Source organism: Netta rufina, assembly GCF_964035555.1.
Source record: "Netta rufina genome assembly, chromosome: 15".
NCBI lineage: Eukaryota > Metazoa > Chordata > Aves > Anseriformes > Anatidae > Netta > Netta rufina.
Window position 1 is genome coordinate 5,044,293 of NC_140138.1, and position 13,986 is coordinate 5,058,278.

General features: G+C 53.5%; 2 protein-coding genes across 5 annotated transcripts; one reads left to right on the top strand and one right to left on the bottom strand.

Moving 5' to 3' along the window:
- Window positions 1-80: 80 nt before the first annotated feature.
- RNPS1 (RNA binding protein with serine rich domain 1) lies at window positions 81-7,849 on the bottom strand. Its single transcript, XM_084295752.1, has 7 exons — window positions 7,783-7,849; window positions 5,293-5,448; window positions 4,795-4,986; window positions 3,814-3,916; window positions 3,010-3,163; window positions 2,395-2,536; window positions 81-1,106 (listed from the first exon to the last, which is right to left on the bottom strand). Coding segments are annotated over exons 1-7 (855 nt in total). The 5' UTR covers window positions 7,785-7,849; the 3' UTR covers window positions 81-1,000.
- A 434-nt stretch (window positions 7,850-8,283) lies between these two features.
- On the top strand, window positions 8,284-13,901 carry LOC311215260 (uncharacterized protein). 4 transcript variants are annotated; one of them, XM_084296347.1, is made up of 6 exons: window positions 8,284-8,492; window positions 8,916-9,033; window positions 10,846-11,164; window positions 11,394-12,232; window positions 12,342-12,517; window positions 13,118-13,901. In XM_084296347.1, the coding sequence occupies exons 4-6, from the start codon at window positions 11,848-11,850 to the stop codon at window positions 13,493-13,495; spliced, it is 939 nt and encodes a 312-aa protein (XP_084152473.1). In that variant the 5' UTR covers window positions 8,284-8,492; window positions 8,916-9,033; window positions 10,846-11,164; window positions 11,394-11,847; the 3' UTR covers window positions 13,496-13,901. The 4 variants fall into 4 exon arrangements, with proteins under 4 accessions (XP_084152473.1, XP_084152472.1, XP_084152474.1 ...); XM_084296346.1 differs by having other exon boundaries at window positions 10,846-12,232; XM_084296348.1 differs by having other exon boundaries at window positions 8,916-9,024; window positions 10,846-12,232.
- The last annotated feature ends 85 nt before the right edge of the window (window positions 13,902-13,986 follow it).

The window sequence follows — 13,986 nt, forward strand, 5'->3', positions numbered from 1 at the left end:
CAACCCGCGCCGGTCTTAAAGGCGCAGCGCCCCCCTCCCCCCAACCCACCCCCCGCAGGCAGAGAGGCAGCGAGGCGGAGGCGGGCGGAGCTCGGAGCCCTGCGGCTTTATTGGGCGCGTCCCGCACCGCTACAAACGCTACAAACCATACAAAACAACGACAGGAACAGAAACGAAACAAACCAGCAACGTGCTAGGACCGACTGTACAAGAGGCGGCGAGTCCCGCGCCTCTCCGGGCAGCAGCGCAGCCCCCGGAGCCTTGGAGGGGCACCGCTCCCCGGGGGGCTGGACGGGAAACTTTCACCCAAAACCCCAAGGAAGGGCGGCAGGAATCCCTCAGGGCAGCAGCTCCAAACCTGCGCCAAGGGTTTCCAGCTTCCTTCCTGCAGCACCCCCCTCGCCAGGCTGCACCGTGTCTGCAGCGTTCCCCTGGCAGTGGCTTCATGGGGGAGCTCGGCGCGCAGAACTCTCAGCGCTCCAGCACCCGAGCACAGCAACAGCTCGGTACTGAAGCCTCGGGCAGATCTGGTTATCTGCACTGCAGCTGCTCTGAAAATCCTAGTGATGAACGCCTCCCTGTCCTACTCTATAGGGTTTCCAAAATAGCTCAAGATTTACATGCTCGTCTGTACAGCGTGCTAAGCGTTTGGAAATCATCAAGCAGCAGCCTGCTAAACTGGAGAAAGAGAAGCTACAACATCTTCCCACCCATTTATCTGGGAGATGCTGTTTTTGTAGCCTTTAAAAAAATCAAAGCCTTTTTTTTTATGAAACAATTTCAATCAATGCCAGGAAACTAGAAGCCCCACGACAGAGGCTATCTAATGGCCAGAAACTGGAAATTTCTCCTCTTAGATCGCTTTCACTGCCAGGATTCTCTCTCTCTTTCTCTCTCCCCCTCTACCCCCTCCTCACCCAGACCCATTATAAAAAAAGGTACAATATTTAGTTACATGGGATTTAAGTTAAAAAATAAAAAGCTGTCCAGTCTTTTTGCTTTATCGTGAAGAGTTTGAGCTGGAGCGGCTGCGGTGGCGCCTTCGTCCAGGAGATCTGGATCTTGATCGCCGGCGGACAGGGGATCTGCGCCTAGGAGATCGGGACCTGGCAGAGAAGGATGAAGAAAGCTTTTGTTCGGAGACATGGACAACAGGTTCCAGTCGTTTGTCAGCTCACCTACCACCTTTTCAAATCAATGCTCCCTGTCCCCCCTCCAAAATAAATAAATAAATAAATGCCACTCTGAAAGAGCTCCAGTGAAGTACAGCCAGGGAACAAAAACGCAATTCAAAGAGGATTGTTATAGCAGGAATGTTCTAGCTACTGTCCCTCTGCTTCTGAAGTTGAAAGAGACTTAATATCCTAAGAACAAACAAGATTCTTATTTACTCTCAAGCAAAACAAACTCAAGTTCATTCTACATCAGATTCTCCTCCCTGTGAAAGGTCAGCTTCAGCTCCTAAAGTACAGTGAGGTTCAGGGAAAGGGTTTATCCAAGTCACACAGAACCACAGGGCCATTTCTTAGGGGAATTCTCACTCTAAGAAACAGTTGAGCTTCAAGAACTTCAGTACTACAATTATCTATACAGCCACCAGTGCGACACCAAGGTTCCTGCCAGAGAACATTAACAGAGCCTGACAGGATGGTAAGGCAGACTAGGGAAGCAAACAAACCATCCAATCCCTCATTTCCATGACCTCAGTAAAAAGCGTCTTTTACGGAGGACTAACGAGCAGTGAATCTTGTGCCACGTTCTCTTTTAAACCTGTATCTATCCACTCAGCAATCAGCTGGTTCCAATCAGGAATTGCTTTTAGTGGTTACAAGAGTTTTAGCAGGCTTCCGAGACGGAGGAGCTCACCTAGGTCCTGAGAAAGAGCTGCCTCGATGCACTCAGGTAAATCTTTCGGAGCCTGCAGCATACAACAGGTGTGTACGCGCCCGGTCCCACCCTGGGGTCAGTGTACTCCAGCCGCCTGATGCGGGAAGGCTGCTTTGTGGCCATGTTCTCATGCACAGAAATGAGGGAGAGAGCTGCAAGGACTTCCAAAAAGCAAGCAGCTGGAGCAGGCTGCCAAAAGCATTCTCCCAGCCACAACTGTGTCACTTCACCTCAAAGCACTGCGTGGAAGGGACTCCAGGGAGCAGGCTGGAAAGCATCTGATGCATCTGATGTTTCCAGCAGACTGCGTTCAGATGGCAGCAGGTCACTGCCAGCACTAAGCACTTCACAAGTACAGCCTGGGTTCAACTGATGCCCAAAAGGTGCGAGTTACCATCACTCGGAAGGGCAAGTCAAGTCCAATGGGATGAAACTGTCCTCATGTGGAGTATTTCAGTGATACGCTCTTGTTACACTGAGAAGGAAATACAAATTGTCACCTCTCACCTTCTCCTCATGCGAGGCGGTGACCTACGCCACATGGGTGGTGGTGGCAGCATCCTCCTGGGTGGGCTGAAGCGTCTGGGAGGGGGTCTAGGTCGTGGCGCCAGCACAGCCGTGGCGGTGATCTCCTGACCATCGATCTGGCCTTTGCATGAAATCACAGAAGTAGGGTGATGCAAGCGTTTTCCAGCACCAACATCTACAGACCACATGGCTGCAACTCCCAGCTCTGTCACAAGCTTTGTCTACAGCTCTACTTCCACCACCCGCTCCAGACTGACGCTGATGAAGTCCACCTACACACTGGACTTCTAAATCAAATATCCCCTCAGATGTTAATCGGGAAGGATTTTAGAAATTTAAAGATTTTTATTGGTTTTTATTTTGGAAAAAAAAAAAAAAAAAAAAAAACAGTTTTAGTGTTTCTGTAGTTTTTATGGATCTGTCCTGAAATCACAAAAAAGCCAAACTCATTCAAGCTGAAAACAGAATGAGAGTATTTCAGATCAGCTACCCAAAAGCTACGCCATCTCTCACTTATTTTCAGACCAAGCCCACCTGTTACAAAGACATTTTTTTTTAAAAGCACCCAGTCTCCCTTCAACATTTGACACCTACCTCCATCCATGTGTTTCAGGGCTTTCTCAGCATCATCTGGGTTCTCAAACTCAACGTAAGCGTAACCTTTAGAGAGGTGCGGATTTAGCCTGTCAACTGGCATGTCAATCATTTTAATCTTTCCATAAGTGGAAAATATTTCCATGATGTGATCCTGCAGAGAAAGAGCAGAACTTCAGGACCACTCTTATGGTATGTGTCCCATATGCCTCTTACCACTCATATACCACTGCCCAGGTCTGGCTGGCACAGAGCACTAAATTCAAGATATACATAGCACTAAATTAGCTAAAAACCCTCTTGGGGACCTTATGAAAATGGGCTCATGCCCTTAGTCAGAAACTCTTAGCTACAATTCTCAGTACTTTTTAAAAACACCATTTTTTCAGCTCCCTGAACTTTTACCTCTGAAGACCTTCAAACTACATTGCCAGACCATCTCTCTTCAGATGCTCTTCAAGAACCTCCAGATGTTCTTAATGCCTCCCAGGTCATTTCTGCTACTGTCCTGACTTTGACAGTTTTCTTCATAGTAAGGCAAAGTACCAGGCCTGGGATTCCAACAAGGCAGACAAACCTTTTAGCACTACAGAGTCTCAGAAGCCTGTACTATATTTGACTCAGTGAGGTTCTTATGAAGTTTTCCTCACTCATCCATTTGGACACAAAGCAAGAATTCCCAGAACAGTTATTTTGGCAGCAGTCCAGCAACAACAACAACAAAATCGAAGGCTTTAAGAAAGCCACCAACAAATGCCCACAGAAGATATGTAAGCTTGGCATTCCAGGCGAGCATGCCATTACCTTGGTCACATTCCTAGTGAGCCTTCCAACGTGTACTTTTGTGGGTCTGGGTGATGGGCTGCGCCTCTTCCGCTCCTTTTCATCTCTCTTGGGTGGCTTGGACCTGATTTCACAACAGAAAATGTTTATAGTTTAGGGAAAAAGCAAGACAAAATCCAGAAGCCAATCCCTATCACGTGATTTTTAAAAGTACCATTTTTAAGAACTATTTTTAAGTACCATTTTTAAGAACTAAGTAACATTTTTAAGAACTAAAGAACTATTTAAATAGCTGCATATTGCATTTTGCTTGCAGGTTTTTGAAATTACTATCCAGATTAAAAAAAAAAAAAAAAAAACTTCAGTAGGCAGAACATTTGTATTTAGGCTTCTTCCAAATCTCACTGTCATGAATTTAGGGACATAATAAAAGAGCAAACTGGATTGTAACACTTTAGTAGATTTTATCAGCCTTCCACACCTTATTTACAGAATTATCCAAAGGAAAAAACATACTGTATGGATATTAAGATAGTTTGATTGCCACCCTTACAAAAATGCTTCTTTCGGTCCTCACCCATTTTATTTTTACACCTAAGAGAACATACACAGACACCAGCCTAGCCACCACTGTTAGCCCTGGCTTTTCTGTTGCTCTTGGCTATAATTTACAGGGAATATATAAAGACCTTTATTGTCATATGGTGCCCTTTTACTCCCACTCTAATGGGGAAACACTGATTAAAACTGCCTCTACAAAATATAGTACGTAGAAATTACCCTGAAAAAATTAGATTTTTAATCTCTGCAGGGCATACATTTTGATTGTAAGTAAAAGGAGCACACCCATTCTAACAAAATCCAGATCTCTAACTTATAAAAAAAACTGTCCTCAGAGAAAAAAAAAAAAAAAAAAGGAAAAAAAAATCTGATAAAGCGCCTGTATTCTACATGCAACTTGGCCTGCTATCTGGTAATTCCTAAAAGTCAAACAGAACTGACTTGGAACGGGAACGTCTCCTGTTGTCGTGTCTCCGTCGAGATGGGCTGGGGGATCCAGAAGAGCTGCTGGAACTGGAACTGCGTGAGGTGCTGGAGCTCCCAGAGCGACTCGAGGCAGAAGAGGAGCTCGAGCCACTGCTAGAACCAGTGCTGGAACTGGACCCTGAGCTGGAAGTTGAGCTGGAACGGGACCTGATAGGGAAAAAAAAACATGAGCGGAGTACCCAAAAAAAGAATAGCTGAAAAACTTATCATAATTACAAAGAAAACAACTGCAAGCTGAAACACTGAAAAATCGACTCTCCATAGCTCACTAGTTCAGCCAAATGAAATTTGTATCTCACGGAACCCAAACCCTTCAAGTCAGACACAATTTTCCTGTGACTAACACAAGGCAACGTTTGAATGAGTCCACAACATGGGGAATGAAATGAACCAGAAGTATGGCTGATGCTTTCTGAAAACGCTGTTTTTGTTACTACCCGTAACGGCAGCTACCTGGTACTGCTGCTCCCGCTGGAAGCACTACGTCTTTTGCGTGTCTTGTCCCGACCACGATCCTTTTCACCCGAGTCCTTAGTGGCGGCTTTGTCCTTTGATCGGTCCTTTGATTTCTCTTCAGACCTATCCTTGCGTTTGGTTGGTGAGGGAGCCCTTAAAGAACAAATTGCAGAAGGGATTGTTTGATACAGAAAGCCACAGAAGAACGGAAAACCACACCCAGACAAGGAACTGAAAGGCAACACAAAACGTTGAACTTCAAATGTAACTCAAGATCACTGTAACTGCAGAGTTAAAGCGTTAGGTAAGTCTGGGCTTTTTAGAAAAGAAAATACTTCACATGACAGAGCAGCAGCTTTGAAGGTGACAACTACAGCATCCATAAATTGTCACATACAGATTCACATAGAAAGAGGTGCATTTCCAGTTCCTCACCCTCCCTGGGAGGGCCCTAGTACCCTACAACATCCCCGGTTTCATTAAGCCTAAAAATTGGGATGGAATGATTACCTAGTGTTGGATTTTTTTATTACTTTCATTGAGTGCTAACAAACTCTTCTTTTTCACTCCTGATAACTCCATTTCCCCTTCAGAGGCATCCAAAGCAGCACCCAATGGGTCTCACTTATCTCAAATCTCACTTCTAACTCCTTGGTTCTGAGAACCGATCCCTAATTGAGTGCAATAAACTCCAAAGAGCAGCCCAGTGATGAGATAAAAGTGTTTAGAATGAAGAAATTAGCAGATAGGCACGAAAGAGCAAAGCTGCTTTGCAGCAGTGGCAGCGGACTGGAGGACAACCAACTTCTGCAGGGTCCCTGAGTGGCACACACCGCTGTGCTGCCGCTCACAGCCCACCCTGTGCCTGCTCACACTGGCACCTAAAGTACAAAAGGCCCTCACTCTCCAAGCCTCCCCAGAAAAGGCAGGTGGAGGACACCCAGCTCCTCTGCAGGACGTGCATGCAGCTCGTGCCTCCTGACAGCCTCACCTCCAGAGGAGCAAGCTTTGGTTTCCTCCACAGCCAATTTGTGGCCCAGAGCATACGTTGGTCAAGAAGTACTGCTGAGAACTTCACCAACAAAAAACCCACACTCAATTACGGCTGCTTTCAACCCTAACAAGCTCCTCCCAAAGCCCTTTCAGCCTTAGAAAGACCAGATTAAGATTGCTTAACATCCGAATTAAAAGCTTCCTCTAAATAAATTTTAATAACTGCTAAAAAACGTGGCAGATTTGAGTTGGTGTGCCGCCAATTACCTACCCACAAATGAAACATTTGGGAAATGAAGAACGGGCACGAACTCCCCTGAACTGCCAGCGTTACGAGCAGTGACACGGCAGCCACTGTGCTCTGTGGCGTTGGAAACACTTCCCCCTCCACATGCAAAGGCCAAGTCAGCTAACAAGAGGAAAACTCTCCAGCTTGTTGCACGCAATGGTCTCATTGCTTCTGTGCTATCTGGTGTCCCAACTCTGATAATCAACTGCTTTGTTCTCTAAATTCCAATTCAATTTATGATTGGGAAGAGATCACTTCTGAACAGCTGAACTTGGCTCTCCTGATTTTTCGTTTCAGGGTTTTCCCTAACACAGCCACCACAACAAGCAACACAAGTGAGTGTTCGCACACCTCGCTCCCCAGCTTCCAGAAGTCAAGGAACACCTTGTTCCTGCGTGCCTTTCTGCACAGAGAACAGAAAGCAGCAGCACACCGGCCGCCCTTCCCTACCACCTGCAGCAGCAAGAAGGCAGCTCAGGGACTGCTCCAGGGGTGCTAAAGGTGGTCGAGAAAAGCAAACCTGTGCCTGCCATTAAGCTGTAGGACGTTTTTAACCAGCTCCGTGCTTTCCCTGCTCAAAAATAGAAGGCCACTGGGACAGACCAGCTGACCCACTGGGAGGAACAGAACAGACAAGCTCCTGGACACACAAAACAGGCTATTTTCCTTCCTCACCTCCCTTCTAAACAACCAGTCGCGTTTATAGCACTTCCTCCTACACACCAACTACTCCTGCAACCGTGGTTGTGCTGCCAGCAGCCCAGCTGTGCAGAGCTATCGGCCCCCGAACTGTCAGCTCAGCTCTGGCCCTACCGGAGGGGGCCTTCAACGCCACCTGGGTGCGGCGAGGCCCAGCCCTTCCCGCGAGGAGGCCGCGCACAAAGAGCTCAGCCCGCAACGGGCCGGCGCCCGGCAGCTCCTCCGCAGAGCGGGCCCGGCGCTCCCGCACCCAGCGCGGCCACAGGCCCAGGCCCAGGCCCAGGCCCCTCCCCGGCCCGGCCTCCCGCCTCCCGCCCGCCCCCCGCGCTAGGCCCCGGCGCCTCAGCGCCCCCCCCGCCCGCCATCCGCCCGCCATCCGCCCGCCATCCCCTCCGCCGCGGCCCCCTCGGCCTCCCCGGGCGGCTGCGAGCCCGCTGGGAGCGGCGGCCGGGCCGGATGGCTGCGGATGGGCGCGGATGGGCGCCCCCCGGCCCGGCCCCACTCACATCCTCGGCAGCCGCCGCCGCTCCGCGCCGCGTCGCGCGGGATGGGCGCAGAGCGGGCGGGAACGGGGCCGCGGGGCGCGAGGCGATGGCGTCACGGGGGGGGGGGGGGGAGGGGCCGAGAGGCTTAAAGGGGCAGAGCGGGAGGGGGGGGGGGGGAGGGGGGGGGACAGCGGGGGGAGAGGGGGAAAAGGAAAAATAAAAATTAAATTAAAAAAAACTCGTGGGTGGAGATGGGGATGGTTAGAGGGAAGAGGAAAAGGGAAAAATAAAAAAAAAAAAGAAAATGTAAAAAAATATATATAAAATAAAAAATATAAAATTAAAAATATAAAATTAAAAATATAAAAATAAAATAAATTATTTTTGTTGTTTTTGTGGTTTTATTTGTTGTTTTTTTTAACAGGCTGTGCGGGAGCGCAGAGCAGCAGTCGCGCTCCGCCGCCCACCGAGCAGCGGCGCTCAGCCCCGTGCCGGGACGCTGCCTGCCGGGGGACCGGGGGGACCGGGAGGGGACCAGGAGGGGCTGCCCGGCCCGGCACGGCCCCCCCGGCCCGGCCCCGGCTCCCCCGGCCCGGCCCCGGCTCCCCGAAAGGGTTACGGGCGGGCTCCTCCCTCGCAGCCCGGGCGGGCCGGAGCCCGGGGAGCGGCGGGGGCCCCGCGAGCCGCCCCCGGCTCCGGGAGGCCGCGGCTGCCGCCCCTCAGCCCCCGAGGTGCGGGCGCGGGGCCGGGGGGCCGGGGGCTGCCCTGGGCGTGGGGCGGGCGGAGGGGTCGGGGGGGGTTTGTTTTTTCCAGCACTCTGCCATCTGCTTGAGCCCCTGCTGGGTCTGAGCCTGCCCTGATTCTTCCCAGCGTGAATGGTGGCAGCCGCTGTGCTTGCATCTCCCCAGGGCTGAAACCTCGGGGTCCCAAAGTGGGTTTGCACAGAACCCAGGGCAGAAGCAGGCAGCAGCCCCGCTGGCGGGCAGGTGGCAGCAGGGCCCCGAGGGGGTGAGGAGGAGGCAGTGCCCCTCTGCTGGGGCTGCACCCGGCTGGGCCAGGAGGAGAAGAGGAGAAGCCTGCACCTTGCCCCCGGGGCCACGGTCAGGTGGTGGGAGATGTGGTTCACCCGCACTCACACCCTTCTTCCTCCCCAGGTCTTGCATTCGCTCAGCCGTGACGTGGTGCCTTCTGTCCCCTTCTCTCGTGAGGTTATTGCGCTTGGCACGTAATGCGTTCGGGGCGGAGAGCAGGAGAGCTGAAGGAGTAAGCACGGTGAGGAGGGAGGCTCTGGTCCTCTCGTTGCTGTGAGTGTTGCTGTGTGCGGTTACGGAGTAGCATTCCCAGCATTTCCTGGTTAAAGGAGCTTTTCTGGTTATGGCTAATGCCAACTTCAGGCACTGCGAGTGTTCAGCAGCAGCTGAGGAAAGGGTGGCCAGGGTGAAATTTGGACAGGTGCCTAAACTGGCAGGCTGAAGCCAAGTCCCTTCAGCAGGCCTGGCTGCCCAACAGCAAACGCAGCTGCTCACATGGGCAAAGATGTCCTGCAAGTAGTGAGGTCCTCGGGTGGGTGGGGGCAAGTGCGGGTCCCAGCTGGGGGCTGCGGTGCTGCCTGTGCTGTGCATGGAAACTGCCTCTGCGGAGATACTTGTTTGGGAAATAACCAAGGGTCGGCCCTGGTGAGATTGCTCCAGGGAGTTCCTGTAGGGGATGAGACATTTCCGTTTTCCTGATACCCACTGAAATGAAAAGATGTAAAAGACACCTGGAACTGGGATAGGAGTGTTGGTGTGGGAGCACAGCTCGGGTGATTGCGCTGCCATGAATCACTGCTGGTCTGCCTGCCTCTGCCCCTGCCCCTGCCAAGCCTCTGCTTGAACTGGCTTCTCCTGTGCAACTTAGGGACCTTCAGAGGACGCTGGGCTGGCCCTGAGAATTAAAGCAAGGTCCATTGCCAATGCAAAACCACAGCTCTGGTAAACTCCTTGAAGTCTTCCTGGGTCTTTCCCTTGCATTTTTCCTCCCCCCTGCTCCTCCTTCCCACCCGTTACTGGAAAGTAACAAACGTTTGGCATGCCACGGGAGTGTAAAGGTCTCTGTGCTGTGCTGTGTAAGCTGCCTGCGTGACACAGGATCCAGCTCTTGCAGCAAATCCCCTCTGCAGAGTGGGGATCAGACGATGGGCTCATCCGTGGAAATGGGAAGAACATTTAGTGCAGGAAAACACTGTGTTCAGAGGGGACCTAAGCAAATGAAGGCTTAGCTAGAGGTGGAGCCAGGCCCGAGCTGTCAGAGACCGAGCCACATGCAGGGCTCTTATCTATGAGGTCCCTCTCACATCCCTAGTGGGGTGTGGGGTGGCCTTTAGATACAAATAGTTTGGGATCAAAGTGCAGTCTGTGTCTCCTGGTTAATGCCGCTCTCTTTTGCCATGGAGGAAGTAAAATGCAAAGGGGCACAACTGCTGCATCGAAACAAGCAGCTCCTTTTCTTTCTCCCTGTGCCTTTCTGTGAGTGATCTGCAAGAGTCTCTGCCATTTGGGCTGGCAAAACACGGTGTCTTTCTTTGAGACCAATGTGTACTGAGGGAAGCAAGGTTTGGAAAAGATTTCTGGCTCTCATCTGCTTGACAGTGACTGCTTGATGTGGTCCCTGTCAGACACTGCTGATCTGGAGAGCATTGTGCTGTCCTGTGGGAATTCTTGGGAGCTGTTTGTTTTGGGGAAGTGAACCCCCAAAGTGTGCCTGTGAGGCAGCGGATGCAGCACTGATTTTTCCAGTGAATGCCTGCAGTTAGGAAGCTGAAAGGAAAGGGAAAACCCATCCACTGTGACAGTAGGCACACACACGCAGCTGTGATGTGCTTCTGGACTTACAGGTTTACCCCACGTAGGTGTGATTGTGGGGGCTGTACCTGCAGTGCAGTCCCAACTACACCCACCCACATACACGCAGCACATGGCCGTGTCCCCCCCCGCTGTTCCCTCACCCAGCTGTGCACATCAGGGAGGGGATGTGCACTCATACACGCATACCTGGACCTTCTTTACAATGGTGCATAAATGTTTGCTTTCACTTCTTTCAAAGGTACAGGACAGCGGCACCTACAGACCTGATTTCTGAGGCACTAACAGTTTCCACGCCACAAGCGTCAGCGCCCTGGATCCTGCTCGCCACAACTTCCCCAGCCACCAAGCAGGAGCGAGGCTCCAGTGGGGACCTGCCAGCCTCGTACCGTGACCTTCTGCTGGCCGGCGCTTGCACCCAGCTCCCCACAGAGCTGAGCTGCTTCTGGGGATGCCAGCTGGGAACTGGGACACGTCCACAGCACAGCCGTACAGCCACGAGCTGCTGAGCCCCAGGCACAGTGGACTTGCCACCACTGGGAGATTGCAGCACTGCACAAGTGAGTGGCTGGGGAGCAGCCTCTGTGTGGCACCGCAACGGGAGCTGCCCAGGCAGCTGCGGCTTCACCTGCCTTGAGGGGGTCCAGTTGTCCCAGCCAGCTGCTTGTCCCAGCGCCGTGTGGTCCTCTGAGGGGTCTGTAACTACAGAGACTGGTAGTGGGCCCAGAAATGGCTTTTTGAGTGGATTTGGAGTTCCCCTTCTCTTTGTTCCTCTGCCTTGTCCTCCAGCAACGCAGCTCGTCTCTGCCAGAAGGGACGCGTGCCTTCCTGAACCTGCTCTGGTCCTGCTCTCTGCCCTGCCCATCACTGATGCATTGATGATATTGGGTGAAGCTGAGCCCCGCGTCATCCTCTGTGCCCTTGTGGGACTGGGGTGTCAGGTTGGACCCTCTGCTCTGAGGGGTCCTATGTGAGCAAGGGACAGGCTGCTGGGCCAGCCCTGGTCACCCCCAGGCAGAAGAGCCATCTCCTTCCTGCTCTTTGGCTGGGACCTGCATCGCTGCTTGTGGCTGGGGCTGGCGCAGCGTGGCCCCAGGGCCACCAGCCTGGCAGCAGAGTGCTAGCAGAGCCCGAGCAGTGGATGCAGTGCCACCGTGTCCCCCCCATCAGCTCCACTTCGTGCCGTGGGGCTGAGAGGTGCCACTGGCTGGCCAGGACGGCGGGGATGTAGGCACCGGCAGCGATGGGCCGCTTGGATGACCACGCCAAGAGAAGGATCGTGGAGCTGCGCAGGGCTGGGCTGAGTTTCCGCAAAATCAAGAAGGTGCTGGAGCTGGACAACATCCGAGTGACGCCACAGGCCGTGTATCTCTTCCTCAAGAGGAAGAGTGTGGAGCTGGGGCCAGCAGCAGGTGGCTGGGGCGGAGAGCAGCCCTGGCCCCCCCTGCAGGGGCACGAGGCTGAGCTGCCCCAGTCTCCAGGCCCTCGGCCCCCCACATTGCCCAGCGGGGCTCTTGCTGGCGGCCAGGATGGCAAGGAGGGCACCCAGATCATCAGCGTGGCCTCGTCCTGCCAGGGCAGCAGGCAGCCAGGGGGGGCCCTGCCTGTGGGACTGCCTCCTGGGAAGGGTAAGGCTGGGCCCCGTCCAGGCCTGCCCTGGCGCAGGCTCCCTGTTCTCCCCCAGAAGGTTTGGGGACAGAGTCTCCTTTCGAGGCATTTTTCTTCTGTCCCTTGCAGGTGACAGCGGTTCCACGGGTGCCCTCCCAGCTCCAGGGAGCTGCCAAACACCAGGGACCCCACCTGGCCCCACGCAGCCGCTGCCTGTCCAAGGGCAGCTCGTCATGCCCCCTGCCAAGAACCCAGCCCTGGTGGCAAAGAAGATCGTGGACAGGGCTCTCCTCCTGCAGAACAAGGTAGGGTGCTGGGTGGCACATCGGGGTGGGAGGGCCCAGCTGCTTCAGGCCCATATCTTGCATGGGCAGGGTCTGTCCTGCCCCTCACGGTGCACATGTGGCTCCCACGGGCAGAGCAGCTTTCCTGGTGGCTGTGGGGATCTCAAGACACTAGCACCAGGTATCCTGGGTACAAAGCACAGCCCTGAGTCAGGCTGAGCCTTTGCATCTTTCCATCTCCCTGTTGTGTCCCTCCCTGCTGCATCTTCTACTTGCAGCCCTCACCTTTCCATATCTGCTCTGGTGCAGCAAATGCGACTGGTCTACAAGCTGGGAGGGGACACCCCAGGTACGCTACTTCCATCCCTGCAGAGCAAACATGCCTGGCATGAGCAGGGGCAGCCCAGTTGGCAGCAGGTAGAACAATGCATGTGCCCACTGAGCAGAGGCACAGGGATGGGGCAGGGAGGAAGAGCAGGTCAGAGAACACTGCAGTCCAAAGGTTGTTCCCTTCTGCCTTGCACATGAAGCACAGAATAAATCCTTCTCTTGCTTATCCTCACTGAAGGAGCAGTTAATGATCTTTCACCTCCACTCCTCTCCTGCCTCCTGCTATTCTAGGTCAAAGATGCCAGCACACAGACCACCCCACTGAACCCCACGAGCCCTGGAAATCAACACCTTGCTTGGGGCGAAGCAGTGCTTCCCCCTGCTCCTGGTTCCCCCACCACTGCCGAGAAGCTGGACGCTGTACACGCAGAGATCCAGAAGCTGAGCCAGGCACTGCACGCGGTGCTGGAGAGGCAGTGCCGCCTGGAGCGCCAGCAGGAGCACCAGCAGCGACTCCAGCAGGAGATGCTGCTGATGCTGCAGCAGCTGAGCTCCACCGTGAGCCACGGCGCCCTGCCAGCCAACCAGCCCTGCGTCCCCTTCAGCAGCGTGGCTGAGCCCTCGCCCACCGTGCCAAACTTCAGCCAGTTCAAGATGGAGCTCATCTGACCCCAAGGTGCTCTATCGGGGCTGCCCTGTCCGCAGGGCAGGCCAGCACTGCCAGAGGATGAGGTCCTGAAGCCTTCAGAGGCTGTGGCAGCTGCCTGAGGGCCACGTGGGGTGTCCAGCAGAGGTGATTGCTGCTTCCCTACTCCTCTGCCTCTTGTTGACTGAAAGGGGTTGCTGGGCACAAGAAGGAAGGGGAAGCTTGCTTCTCCCGTGCTGCCCATCCTGGCAGGTCCTGGAGCTGCCCAGTCCATCCACGGACTGTAGCAGCTCGCATGGGCTGCAAGGAGAAGATGCAGCTGGGAGGAACACAGCAGGGTGGTGTTCTTGAGGTGAGGCTTCCTCTCAGGAGGGTCAGTGTTGTGACAATCATAGGAACACTCCCCCTGCAGGGGCTTGTTCAGTAAAAGGTTATGGTTAAGAAACATAGTGGAGAAAGCGTGGGATCTTATTCTTCATTTTATCTCCCCCTCACCCTGTTAGCAGCTGGGCTG